Source organism: Pleurodeles waltl, chromosome 6, assembly GCF_031143425.1.
Source record: "Pleurodeles waltl isolate 20211129_DDA chromosome 6, aPleWal1.hap1.20221129, whole genome shotgun sequence".
NCBI classification, from domain to species: Eukaryota; Metazoa; Chordata; class Amphibia; order Caudata; family Salamandridae; genus Pleurodeles; species Pleurodeles waltl.
The window spans coordinates 611,165,391-611,179,766 of NC_090445.1; the positions used below are offsets into that span (position 1 = coordinate 611,165,391).

Here is a 14,376-nt window from a genome sequence, read left to right on the forward strand (position 1 = left end):
AAAGAAAATGCATGCATATCTAATATAGAGTGAACATAACAAGAGATTGACGTATTGAAGACCACTACCCTTTCCACAGCCCTCAAGAATGTTTGATCCACAGTTTCATAATTTCAGAATTGAAACATTTTATATATTATCTGCAAAAAAATCACTATTGTTACTCATTTATCTTAAACAGCTAAAGTTGTCAAAATTAATAATTGTGGCTGTTTTTGTATATGTCAGTTGCTCTGTTATATATTTGGATACAGTAACAGGAAGCTCACGGAGGAACCAAAATACCGATTGGGTGGCACACAATGGAAACCGCAGAAATGTAGTTAACATGTATAAGCCACACCCCCATTACATAGGCCACCCTCCTTTTAGAGACGCCCACCCCCTTTTTTCATCTCACACTGACCACAGAAACCTTTTGTGGTGGTTCTCTTAAATCACAATCTCTGACACATACAGTCAGAATGCATATGTGTTTTTATTTACATCACAATAAAAATAATATTCTGGCAACCAATTCCTTTAAAAATGAAGAATGTGAAAACAACGTGCACTGATTCTTGTGCATCCAGAGGCAGAGGATAGTGGACATCTTGGCGGAGGGAGATGTCCAACAGTCAGGTGATGACTGAAAATTCATGCTAGAATAGAGGAAGAGAAAACATTACTTCTGCTCTTTTGTTTTGTGATGAGAGGAGGAATGACCAATAAACTTAACCTTAAAGACGCTCAATATGTCACAGAAGGACGGCAGGGCTAGAGGCAGAACTGAAGACTGACATGTGACCAACTCTGCATCGTTCATGACGAGCTTTCAGAGACTTCAGCCTTTCTTTTACTTTCCAGACTTCCTATAGGCTGGATGGCCTCTGGTCTTGAACTTTGCAAAGGGGTTGTACCTCACTTCCAGCGACCTCCAACGATACCCTTGCCACCGCGAGCTGTTTTCGAACTAGAAGCAAGAGACAATAGAGTGAGTGGTTCAGCCCGTTGAGCTTTCTAGAGAAGACAGGCAAGCAAATGTCAGAATACTGACAACACATTTTGCTACATATCCTGAGAGACTCTCTGTTCTCAACAAATCGGAAGACACAAAATGCAGTTAGCCACTAACAAAAAACACACAGACTTGGTTTGGTGGTTAAGTTCACAGTTTTGGAACCAAGAATTCTGAAATCGTACCATAACTGCCTCACTTGACCAAAATGTGTGAGCGTATGCAAATCAGCAGTATCTACTGCTTCAGTTAAATTACCTGCCAAAACTGAGCAGGGTTAGATGTAGTTCATGATTCATGTATTCATTCCAACCCCCAAGAAGTGTAAGCTTCTGCAGGGATATAATTTTCACTGTAGCTGTAATCCTTTCTTGGTTCCCATACTTAAACTTTTTTTACGTAAATATCTCAAAGACATTACTGGTTCTCCTCCTGCTAGTCCAGAAGCAAGCCCCTGGTAGTATCCTTGTGTCAAAAATTATGACCATATGACACTTTACCCTGACCAGTTCCAATGTCTACCAATTGTTTGGAGTTGTACTAGTGGCCTGAAGATTTTTAATAGCATGTGGCTTACAGATAATACAATTTTTAAAAAACTTAGAAAGTGGTGCCTGTGAGACACATTAGGAATGTGCTTGGTTAAACTGGTTGGGTCGAGCTCTCTAATCACATTAGGTACATAAGTCATCGAACACTAGCACTCTCATCTAGAGCCTTAACTTCTGAACCACTTGTTCATTTGTTTCTCCTTTGTGAGTCCTCCCATTAGTGCTTTATGCCATTGGTTGTCCTAGACATGCAAAAAAGAACAACCCCTCCTCTCCAGCCCAGCCTCAAGTTTACTTCTAAGCTAAAATAGTGCACCATTTAGTGGATTTACCATTTACCTCTCCTCTCCTCACAGCCCAATACAATCAGGCTTTCGCCTACTCTATTCAAGTGAAATGGCTCTAAAACCCGAAACCAAAAATGTACTCATCCTACCCAATTTCCTTTTGACTGATTGCAGCTGTCACCGCCGTATGTTTGCATCCTAGTCTTCAAGGTAATTATTCTCGATGTCCTAGGACTCCTTGATCTCTTTGTTCACCTTTTACATGTTAGTGCCCCCAGGTCTGTGTCTACTGTCCCTTCCTAAACTCCATCTACATCACATCCCATGGTAATATCTTCTCTTCTCCTTTGGTTTCGTTGATCTTCTACAACTGATATAAACGGGTTCTCCTTTGTATCACATCCGTTTCCAAACTAAACTCTTCAAATGCTGTATAGGCATCACCCACTAGATCACCCTCTGCTCTTTCACTGCTAATGCATTCAAGTTTTAAATAATATACTTTACTAAATCAAAGGCTCTCACAACTTTGCACTCTCCAATTATCTCCTTTTCCAACAGACACCCAACTCCCGCACAGACAGCCAGGGACTACAGTTTATTTCCTACTACTTAACTTCAGTAAAATATGTCACCACCTCCCCTTCCTGACCACAAAGTCACTAATCAAAACTCTAGTGAAGACTAAGTAGACTATTTTCAATGGCCTGCAATAGTACTGCCTCTCCTCCCTCAATAATATTCTTATTTTCACAACAAAGGTTCTGTAGATTCTTCTCTGCTGTGCTCCCCACTTAATGCTTCTAACACAAACAAGGTTGGTTCACCCTAATTCCAAGGCTCACTGCAAACCTCTCATCCTATTATTCGAACCGTGCATGGCAAATCACCCTGCCTCCATCTTCTTCTCAGATGGATGTCTCCTCCTGGTTCTTGCTTTAGCAAATTGTTTCCTGGTATGTGCTGTGCTGCCACCAACTGAACATCTTACATCTGCAAATCCAACTATGTCTAAACCTCTCTACTGACTCCATGTATAAATGCTGAAAAATAATTGGAATATCTCTCAGAACCTCATGTACAACTCACATCTCTTTGCACACAGACCATCCGCCAACCCACACTCTGCCAGCCTCAGACAGCAAAAGAGGAAACCTCTTGCTCAACCACCTGTGGGCACTTAGGAACATCAACAAAGGTATAAGGCATTAGACAAATGTTTTATGGAGAATACAAACCCTTGTTACCATTCCAAAGCCACCAGGTGCATCCTCAAGGTTTTTATTCGTCTACCTTTTCAGACCCTTTGTGCTGGATGTCTCCCTAGTGAACTCCAAGCATACTCCTCCTTCTGACAGACCAAATGGGTAATACTCACCATTTGCACCTTGAAAACGCATCTAGCTAAACCCCCTTACCCTAACTCCCTCAGGACCCACAGATACTTGCACCCCACTGCCCCAGAAAAGTAAATGTGTACATCATATAAACCTGTTCTAATGTTTTATTGTTTTATCCCTTATTGGTCCCACCTCTCACAGATACATACTCTTCTAACAATTGTTCTTGCTTAGGGCCTGATTACAACTTTGGCGGAGGGGGTTAATCCATCCCAAATGTGACAGATGTCCCGCCAGCCATATTTTGAGTCCATTATATCCTATGGAACGCGTAATACGGTGGGCGGGATATCCGTCACATTTGGGACGGATTAACCCCCTCCGCCAAAGTTGTAATCAGGCCCTTAGTGTGTTTCTGTATCCATGTTTGGCACTTGTGGTTGATGTCCTCAGAGGATATCTACCCGAAGTGGTAATTCCTTGGTGCGTTGTTCTAAGAATTACTCGAAAACAAAGGAAAGCCAGACTTGCACTGCCGTCCATAAATTAGGAAAGGAGGTAACACTGCAGGTGATGGGGAAGGTATGCTCTGGGGCTTGATTTCTGCAGTAAAGTTATTGAAAAAAGCCCTTTGGCTTGTTTCTAGGAGGGTTTATTTAAGCAGTGAATTGATAGGAAGTACTTTGTTCTGTGTCAGACTGACTGTGGTAAATTTGCAGGAATATCTCTTTGGCATGGTAGACTGATGTGAAGGAGTTTATGCCACAATAAATTAATTAGAAGACATCTGTAAACTTTAAAATTGACGACAGGCTGTCTGGGCCATGGTTATCTACTGTAATGTTTCTGAAGATGACAAACTCATCAGCTTCACAAATTTACGGTGTTCTACCTTTGCAAAACACCAGTGGTTGAAAAAGCATGCAAAAAAATGCGAAATGAGATTTAACCTACAAACAGTTTTTGCAAGATGGTTCTTCTGGGAAAAGGAGGTTTTGACATTTTTTCATTCGAGAAAATGTCCCTTTGTTTTGTTGTCGGCTTAGTTTGTTAATGTCCCGAACTTTGTGGCTTTTTAAGCAATTTTAAAAATACGTCACAACGTTTCCAATTTTTGCACTGTTCTAGTATTAACCCACATCACACCTGATCAAATCCTTCTTGGCCTCCTGGTTGCTAATCATGATCCTTCCTCAAGAGGGAAGTAGGGAAAACTGGATCGGAGGTTTAAGAGGCAATTCAAAGCCTGCATTTTATGCGTTGCAAACCTAGAGCCTCAAAGTTTGGGCTGAACTGTTCCCAATGGAACAGGGTCAAGACAGATTTCCATGTGCCCTGGAATAATCTGAGGTGGCATGGTGTGGTAAATAATGATGGATTTTGATGTGACTCAGAGTAAATACGAGTGGCTGAAATTAATTCAAGCATTCCACCCTTCAACTTTTTTGTATTCATTAGACCTTCTCACCAGTAGTCTCCCAAAACCTGCACCACAAACAAAATAGACAACATGAATGCCACACCTGCACCCAGTGGCATGGATTCAGATGTCACTTATGAAAATTATCTGTCATTTACAGCTACTCATATTTAGTAATTCACACCTGCACATGCCTTGTTCAGAGACGCTGGATCAAAGCCAGGCTCAGGACAAGATGAAAGAAATACACTTACCTGATGGTTGTGTAATGAGCACTGCAAATATATAAAATACCTCGAGAATCAACAAATAGCACAAACATTTAAGCACTAGGCGGCTGTGCATAATAAAAGGGGTACAGCTTTTATTATGGCAATGGTAGTAGTATCGTAGTAGACTGGGAAGCACATATGACAATAGCAACAAAGGGACCCCAATTACAGATCAGTGCGATTAGTGGGTCTAGGAAGGGATTTGTGGAGTACAACTTCTTTAACCACAAGGTCAAGTTTCTCAGTCACAATAAGAAGAGGAACAAACGCCAGAACAGAAGCCTCTTAGCAGCGAACATGCTCACCTTTTCCTGAAACCGGGAACGGTACAGGAGGGGGCGACAAGAGACGTAAGAGAGAAAGAAAAAAACAGAGACTGGTGAACAGCACAAAATGGTGTAAATGCAATGTTTTACACTGGGCTTTCTGAAACGATTACCCTGCCTGACACCAACGCAGAGGGTTCGTGGAAGGGGGAAAACCAGCTCTGTGAAAGGCAGGTAGGGACGTCAAGTGCAGTACGCTTCCAGACCAGGTAAAGCCAAAAACTACATTTACCTTGGCTCGGAGGCCTTCATGCTCTGGTGTAAGATAACATCTAAGAGACAAAAGCTCCAAGTGCAGATAACCACTTAATAGTAGGGGCTGGGTGTCCACGCCTGACACTGCTGGATGAGTTAGGAGGTGCTACAACAATTTTCAGAGTGGGGGTGCTAGCTGGCAACATCGCCTCTCTAATGACATAGCGGTTAAGAATAATCTAAGTACTATTTAAAGTCTGAGGGCCTCATTATGAACCTGGCTTTCTAATGACAGCCCGGTGCACTGTGGCCAAAACGGCGGTTTGAGCGCCATATTACGACCGCGGTGCTACACCACCAGATTATGACTTCACAATGGCCTGGTGGTGCTGGCAGTCCAAATCTGCCAGGGCAGCACTGCCCTTGGGATTACGACCCCTTCTCCGCCAGCGATTTCATGTCGGTAACACCACCATGAAAAGGCTGGCAGAGACGGGGTGCAGGGCGCTCCAGGGGGGCCATTGCACTGCCCATGCGCTTGGCATGGGGAGTTCAAGTGCACCCTTGGCCAGCACCATTGCAATGTTCACTATCTGCATTGCAAACGGTGAACATTGCGACGGTGCTTGTGCACCCTAGGCACTACAGCATTGCCGCAGGCTAGATTACGAGCCGGAGACCATGCTGTAGGCCATTTCCTGCTGGGCCGGGGGGCGGAAACTGAAGTTCTGCCTGTTGACCCAGTGGGAAACTCATAATGGGCCCGGCAGGGAGGATGCCACGCTGGCGGCAACCTGCCCATCGGGACTTTGGCGGACAGCAAGACAAGCAAGACTTTTGTGCCCTCTGCCAACTCATATTTACTACCTAGGGTTGATAGATTACTGGATTACTAGATTAGGTGCTTTGTAGAACGGAGCTCATATTGATCATTATCTTCCTAAAATTGCCTAAAAGGTACCCCAGCTAGGCTTGTTACCTATTCATGCAAGAGGGGTGTAAAGGAAAGTGCAGACTACTATTGTCGGAATGGGAGCTGAACCCAGCCAGAAACTAACCGAGTCATTGTACAAATTATTTTTGATAAATGTATTTTACTTACTTAGTTTAATATTTTGTATGGCATTATCTGTACATAAGGTGCTATCATTTATTTATCTGTATCACTTTGGGAACTTGAGATCACGTCATTTTTGATGTATTATAGTATTCTTCTTAAGAGATTTTTTTCAAGTATTCTATTGTCATTTCTGCCCATTAATATTTACATTATTTTATTTATTGGCGCACCTAATGAGATTACTGAGTTTGGTAATCAATATGATCCCGATTTATAACGAACAATGAATGTGACCTAAACATAGGACCTAGGGCCCCAGGGTTGACTCCTAACCAGCTTTTCAGTGTCAATTAATGTTACATTAGCTCAATGAGTAAATGCTCGTGCTGCACAGAATTAAGAATATCACAAAAGAGGGAAAAGATTCATGAATATCGTATGTGAAAAAAATAGTAAAACCTAGGCCCATATTTATTCTTTTTTAGCGCCGCATTTGCGTCATTTTTTGACGCAGAAACGGCGCAAACTTGCAAAATACTATTGTATTTTGCAAGTTTGCGCCATTTTTGCGTCAAAAAGCGGCGCAAATGCGGCGCTAAAAAAGTATAAATATGGGCCCTAGTATATACTAAAATAACATGTAATGGCCAGCATCACAAAGTTAAGAGAAGCACAATGAATCTTCTTAGGGTCTCACCTGCCAGACGTGGCAAGCTGTCTGGTTGCAAAATACCTATTTATGAACTTACACTGGGCTTACAGCCCGCTCAGTGCTTACAGTGGGTTGACTTTACTGTCACTCTTCTTTCCATGCTTCTTATTCTATGGCTTTAATTATCTATCTTGTTCCATCTTGATTTTACTTCTCCATTGGAGCATCGCCTACTTACAATCCTCTTGATTGGCTGACTTGTGTCCTCCCATTGCTTATTTTTAGGGAATTATTTTTCTCATTTTGGTTAAGCAGTCCATGAGAGTGCACATGTTTTCCAGCTGTCTTCCTTGTGTGCTTCTCTCTGCACTTAGGTTTGCTCTTTCTCACCTGATCTACGCATTGTGTTTCACTTTCCCCTGTGTGCTTCTTCCATTGTCCCCAGTTGTGCTCTCCCTTGTGTGCTTCTCCCCCAAAACTGTATTTTGCTTTTTTTAGGTGTGGTTCTTTTTCCCCTCTCCTGCCAGCCTCCTGTTTTTTAGTTTTATTTAGTACCTCCTCCACCCCTGTGATTCCATTACGTGATACTCCATGGCATTTCGAACCTATGGCAGACATTTCATTTTTTTTATTTTTAATGGGTCAGGGAGCTACTATTTACTGCCGGGCTGTTCTACAGTGCATTTTTGTGCTAAAAATATCCATGTGATATTCACGCGCTTGGATTTGTAATTTAAAAGAAAATGTCGACTGTGTCATGACAACTGCATTCACATATGTTATTACAAATATGTACACCACAGTTATCTCACAACGGATTTTCCCTTGATACTCCAAAGCATTAAAAAAAGCCATTATGCTGCACAGCTTTGAAAAAAAAGGCATTGGCAAAGCAAATAGGTAAACTAAGCAAGTGCTACTAGCTTTGACAATGCTTGTTTGTTAGCTTGTGCTCTAAAGGGAAGTTGAACTTGATAGTAGAAATTACTTTTGCTCTGGACTTTAGCTTCCATTTTAGCATTGCGCATATAAAAATGAGGCACAGTGTGCTGTAACTGCTGTAAAGTGAGTGCTTTCCTAAATTTTTATTGTATTTAGAACCAGCGTTTTGCTTGTTGTTTCTCTGGTGGTAATGGGCCATGTTTTTTTTTACTTGTAGTGATGCAGATTCACCTTGATGTGGTACAACCACATCACATAAGAGGGGTTATGGCTAAATGTAAAATGGTAATATCGGTAAAATATTCGTTTTTCGACCATTTTAATTCTAAACAGGGTTTTAGACAAATTGAGTTGTATGGCAATAATAAATTGGGCTCATCGCTTAAGTCACAAAGTATAGTCATCTCTGTTGTTTCAATTGTCACATTTAATGAAACTAGGACATTTTGAAAAGTAAGAAATATTAAGTCTCACTGGTGTTAACCTTGACTCATCACACATCAGGATTAAGAGTCAAAGTGCCACGTCTGTATTGGCCATATTGCTGATCCATTTGGAAATCGTATTGTAGCCTTTTCCTTTTACAATCTGCAGGACACTAGCAAGAGCACCCAGTTATAAAATGTCCCCCACACTGCAGTCCGAAACGGGAAAGGTTAATATAGACCATCATGTCAAGAGCACACTTGTCAGAAGGAGATGCTTGAGAGTTGCCCTTTTGTCTTTTAATACACAGCAAACACTGCAACAAAGAAATACCTATTTATGGCTGATTAGATGATTATCAGTTCTTCAAAGGTTATCTGGGTGCCGCAGCACCTCTCGCACCCCTTGTTCCAAACCAGCTAATGAGCTTGGTTCACTCATGTCAGGACTGCACCCACCTTGTCCTCACCACTGGGCCCCGTTCATAAATACTCAAGCAACTTTTTCACCCTTGATGCTTTGAGTGGATGTGCTGAGAGGACACAGAGTGCATGGACAGTGAGCTATACTTACACCTTCTGATGGTCACTGACTCGGTTCCTCAGGACGTTGATCTGCAAGAGAAGATCTTTGTAAATGTCCAATTGACAGTAACAAGGCTTTCATGCGCATTGAAGAGAACACGCGGCGCAGACTCATGGTGCAACATTCAGTTTATTAACAGTGAACGTGCTAAAGGTGCGACGACATGGCTGAGTTCACAAGCATCAGGGGAAGCTTAGAATAAACTCAGGCAGTACATCATACAGTATGTTAGACCACCCTCCAAAAGACATAAGACCCTTTCTGGAGGTGGATGAAGGTCAGAAATAGGTTTCTCTCCTAGTACTCTGTGTTTGTGCTCTTTGTATGTGACATCGCTTCATAAGACTCCCCTCAAGAATCACGTTTTGAGGCAAAATCACTAAGCGCGTTTGGACTTGCAGACTCCAACGTCAAAGTGCAATCTAAAAGTATAGATGCAGGAATGCCTAGTGTCATCAGCTAAAAATCCCAGCTCCAGTGAATGTGACTCCCATGTCATGGAGTCACTGGGCAGCTGTTAGGCACATCCTGGCAGCACAGGCTCGCTGTAGCAACCAATGTTTCACTACAAATTACTCATTGGCTTGTGGTGAGGATTTGAGAATCAGATTTCCTTCCTAAGGTGTATCTGAGAACTGAAGTCCTCGGGAGCCATGCACACATTTTACATCGTATCATATGAGTTGTTAGCATTAGGTGATTTTGTGTTTGGTGAGTACACTGCCTTCATAAAGACGTGGGCTAAAAGCTGAGGCAGGTACACACTGGGAACAGTCCAATAATAAACGCTAGGTCAAACAAAGGCTTTTCAAATTATGCTAATTGGATTCTGGGATAAAAAACAATGTCCTACATTTTCCAGACGTCATTCGCCTGCCTTCTCAACATGAACGAAAGTTAATATGGCGTTTTGAGTGTGTTAACGCTGAGTTTGTTAATGAAATTATTAATGAATATTCATTTATTATGAGTGCTCAATTTGCATAGAAATTTAATAATGTAGGGAGAAATAATGCACGCATTTGAAGGTGTGCCCACGTGAGTGGCCATCAATGTTATGAAGTGTACTTATTAATGGCTTGTTAATATGAAATGTACAGCTTATATTTGAATAATGTAGTAATATGTCATATTAAGGATTATGAATTATGTATTAGCTTTATTAATTGTAGGCCTTAATTTAGCAAGGGCTTGGCCTAGTTGCACGGCCTCATGTCAAGCTGCATTTCTTAACCCACTATAAAATAGATGTTTACTGAATTAAATTGTGATTTTCCACCGTGCTGACTGAATGCTCATAGCTAAAATCTGTTCTCATGAGAACTACTTGCTAGGAGATGATATACTGGCTAATGCAACATTGTAAATGTAATGTGTGTGACACTGACTTTCTCAGGAGATTTGAAGTATTAGTTTTATTGGGCAAAGTATGAAATTGGGATCCCTTGACCAAGGGACTTGGGAAGTAATTTTAGGAAATCTAACTTAACCAGACTGCACAGAGAGAAGATACCGCCATTATTTTCTTGACTATCTTGAGAAGAGACATGCTTAATTTTATTGCTAAAAGACTTTGCCTTTTCTGAACTTTGATGCTGAATCCTGATGCCTACTGTCCAGACTGGTGTCCTGAGGATGAAGACTGTCACCGCTTGCTGATCCGAACTGAGGATAGGTATATTGATTAGGATGATGTTTGCTATGTCTATTTGCTTTTGTATCTAGGTACCAACAGCTATTTAGATAGAGATAGTTAGACGTTTTCCAAATTTTGTTTTGACTAAATTGTTTTGCTTGAAGCCCAAACATGCTTTACTAATCTGATGTTAGTTAGGGATCTCACAGATGAGGTTCGCTACATGAAATAACAGCTGATGTCTTTTCTTTGCTGATCCTAAATGTATTTAATATTGTTTGCACAGTTATTCTTGTTATTAATTTGCACTGCAACTTTAGAATATGTAGTAGCTCAAGCTTTGATTAGATTGCGATTCGTTCGTCACTTCGGTCAGTCAGTGTTGTTTCTGTATGTTTATCATTTGATTTTGAGAATGAGTTACGTGACCTTAGCATTGTTAATATAGGAAAATAAGCTCTCTAACTTTTACACAAAAGGTGTGGTTACTCATCACTGCAAGGTCATTGTGTGTGACAATTGCTGACTCCTATGGATTACTAATGTTATTGATTGTTATTAATTATTGGTGTTAATGTTTCATTATTTGTTATTGATCGGTATTGGTACAGGGTTTTATATGGTGGGAACATCTTAATCGTAGTCAAAAGGTTCATTGACCTATTCACGTCCCCTTAAGGTCAGGCGTGCTAATAAGTGTGTGACACCACGGTTTAAGGCTTTGGCTTACATTAAGCAATGTAATGTATTTTGGAAGCTACAGGCTTGTTTCACAACCAAACCAAATGGACTACAAATATAATGTAACAATGCATTGAAACGTACAAAATTAAAAGGATGTTACCTCCGTGACGCTAAGCCACTAAATCATCCCACCAACAAGACCTTTCAAAGTTTGAGGAGATTCAGGGAAGCAATGCAGGCGGTACAAACCATGCAAAATAACATTGCATCTTTTAAGGGTTCGCATTCAAGTCTCATTTTGAACTCTTACTTTGTTGCTCATTAAGTTCAATTGTTCCACTGCTTATACCGCTGAATATCTATACTGGTCGACATGGCATCAATTGATACACCTGCCAATTATGTAAAGAAACTGAGACCTCACTCTGTGGTGTAAGCTGGTACCTAACATGCTTCTTCATTTTCTGGTTGTGATAAAATTGCTAGAGGAATTTAAGATAATATTACGATGACCAAGAAAGTAGATTTGGTAACGGAGCGGTTCAAGGTTATAAGAAAATAAGGCAAGACTCTGAAATGACTTAGAGAGGGAGGAGGGAAAAATTAAGTAATTTGAGACATCTACAAGTAGGCATTGACTTTGGTATTTTCTTTGAACTTGAATTTTGCAAGCGAATGTGTTTCCTCTTCATCCGTGCCTGGACAGGGAATGTTTTTGGCGGCACTGACGATGACACTGTACCAGTTTCCCGTACAACTGGGACAATCTTTACTGATTGTGGGAGGAACATATCGCCAAGGAGCTGGCAGTGCCTCGTCTACCTGGGCCAGACCTAGAACCGACAGTGGCATCCTGGAGATTATGGGTGCTACAGAACTGTGAAACTGCACTTACCTCGTATTTCTGCCGCTTGAATTTTTCTTGCAAGTCAAACTTTTCTGCCTGTAACTCCTTCATCCACTGCCACATCTCTTTAGCCTTTTCCCTGTGGACGAGAGAGGTAGAAAAATGAACACCCTCATGAAAATAGCTGCAAGGCAGGGGAGAGTTGCACAAGGCCAAACGTGTAAGAGGCATTAACTACTACTACTAAAACCACTACTGCTACTACTACTCCTACTACTACTACTGCTACTACTACTACTACTAATAATAATAATGAAACACAGAGTTGACGACTTCTGTGTGCCCGGATGATACCTCAGAAAACACCTAATATATAACAATAATCTTAATCTGGACAGGAAAGAACTGCAGGTCATGGACAGAAATGTAAACCCAAGTAGTTAAGGAGGGAAATGAGAATAACAGTAAGAAATGTAAGGACCTAGAGATTAACATAATGAATTAACTAAAGTCATAAAAAATTTAGAAAAAATAGAGAAAAGGTGTTTAGCCTTCGCGCTGAGAAGCAATGCATGAATAATTCCAGAGCGTTAGTTGGGAATTTAGATCCGTGAGAAGACGCTCATAGTCATGTTGAGTAATACACTATATTAACACAAAATGAATCGAATCATTGCGGATGTTAAACAGTACCACCTAACACCACTAGATGGAAGTAAAATACCAAGACATAAACCTCTGAGTCCTGTAACGTGCTAAAATAGGACAGGTGTATGTTATTTGCCAAGGAACAGAAAGGTTATTGCAGATGTGTTGGTAGCTGAGATAATTCTTGTGACGATTATATACCTTAAGTGTTTTTAGGGAAGGCACTCTACAAGCTACATGAGCGGCCACATGTTTGATATTCTCTGCCATACAAGTTCTCGTACGTTATTTTATATAATGATGATGTGTGACACTGTAGACCATTTACTGGCCTATATTAGTCTTAGATGCGACCCACATGCGCGCTGTCCCCTACAGATTCTTTCAAAGCTGAAAGTGATACCCAGATGTTATCTTACTTCAGCTGGTCCTCTCTCAGACTCTCCACATCAAGGGACTTCCGGCGTTCAGACAGGAACTTCTTCTTCTTCTCGCGCTCAGTCTGCTTCTTCCCGCCCCCACCTCTGCCGCTCTGGAAAGACAATGTTTGTTTATTTCAGGACGCGTGACATGGGTCTAAGAGGAACCAATCCAAACCGCCCTTCTCCCTACAGGGCCCGAACCATGTTAGAAGGCATCGGTCCTTTACATTTGTCTTTGTGTGTTTGTCTATTTTTAGTATTGTTTTTCTTTCAGGCCTACAAGCCCCTCGTTGGCTGTGCTTTGGTGATGCTTTCATTACAAGGTTTGAAAGAACTTCTTTAGGTGTCACGGCATGGATGGTTAATGGTGTGCCTTTCAAGCAGACATATAACAGTTCCTTTTCCATGTGTCTTGACCATTCTGTAGTTCTTGTGACACTCGAATTTATTCTGTAGCTGTACTTGTGGTGCCATCAACACGGTTTAAAATGGATTCTACAGCTGGGAGAGTACAGATTATTAAAACGCCGTTAATGACTGTCACTTCGACTAAATACTGCACTGTGGTACGGCATATCAATAAAATAACTTTTTCCATAGTTAGATTTTTGAAGGTACAAATCTACAAAATAGGGTGTACCCTGCTTACTAATATCTCAAGATGCTTGGGTAACCAGAAAAAAATAACACATAAGTACCCGCCAAAATACTCATTGACATTACGATCGGATTTTCTGAGAATAAGTACTATTTTAAAGGCTTCTATCTGCAACACATCCAGGTAACTAAACCATTAGTTTGGTGTACCTGTTGCTCATCCCCAGGCAACCCTCCCATCTGCCATGTCTTCAGTATCTGTTGAGCACAGTACACAGTGGAATCTGAGCCATGTCAGTCCATGGAATTTTGTAGAGAGCACGCTAATGTCTGGCGCTAAATTCCCAATGTGTGCCACATCTTGGGGCATATTTATACTCTGTTTGCGCCGGAATTGCGTCGTTTTTTTTGACGCAATTCCGACGCAAAACTAACTCCATATTTATACTTTGGCGTTAGACGCGTCTAGCGGCAAAGTCCATGGAGTTT

The 14,376-nt window shown here is 41.2% G+C and overlaps 1 protein-coding gene across 2 annotated transcripts in view; it reads right to left on the bottom strand.

Annotated features, from left to right (window-relative positions):
• Positions 1-459: 459 nt before the first annotated feature.
• The window catches only part of TNNT2 (troponin T2, cardiac type), an 85,772-nt gene continuing 71,855 nt past the window's right edge, over positions 460-14,376 (bottom strand). For both annotated transcript variants that reach the window (XM_069238900.1, XM_069238899.1), the window contains exons 12-15: positions 13,288-13,400; positions 12,269-12,359; positions 9,042-9,082; positions 460-952 (exon numbers count right to left, since the gene is read on the bottom strand). In XM_069238900.1, the coding sequence (XP_069095001.1) occupies positions 901-952; positions 9,042-9,082; positions 12,269-12,359; positions 13,288-13,400 (297 nt within the window). In that variant the 3' untranslated portion in view covers positions 460-900. The remainder of the gene's footprint in view (positions 953-9,041; positions 9,083-12,268; positions 12,360-13,287; positions 13,401-14,376) is intronic.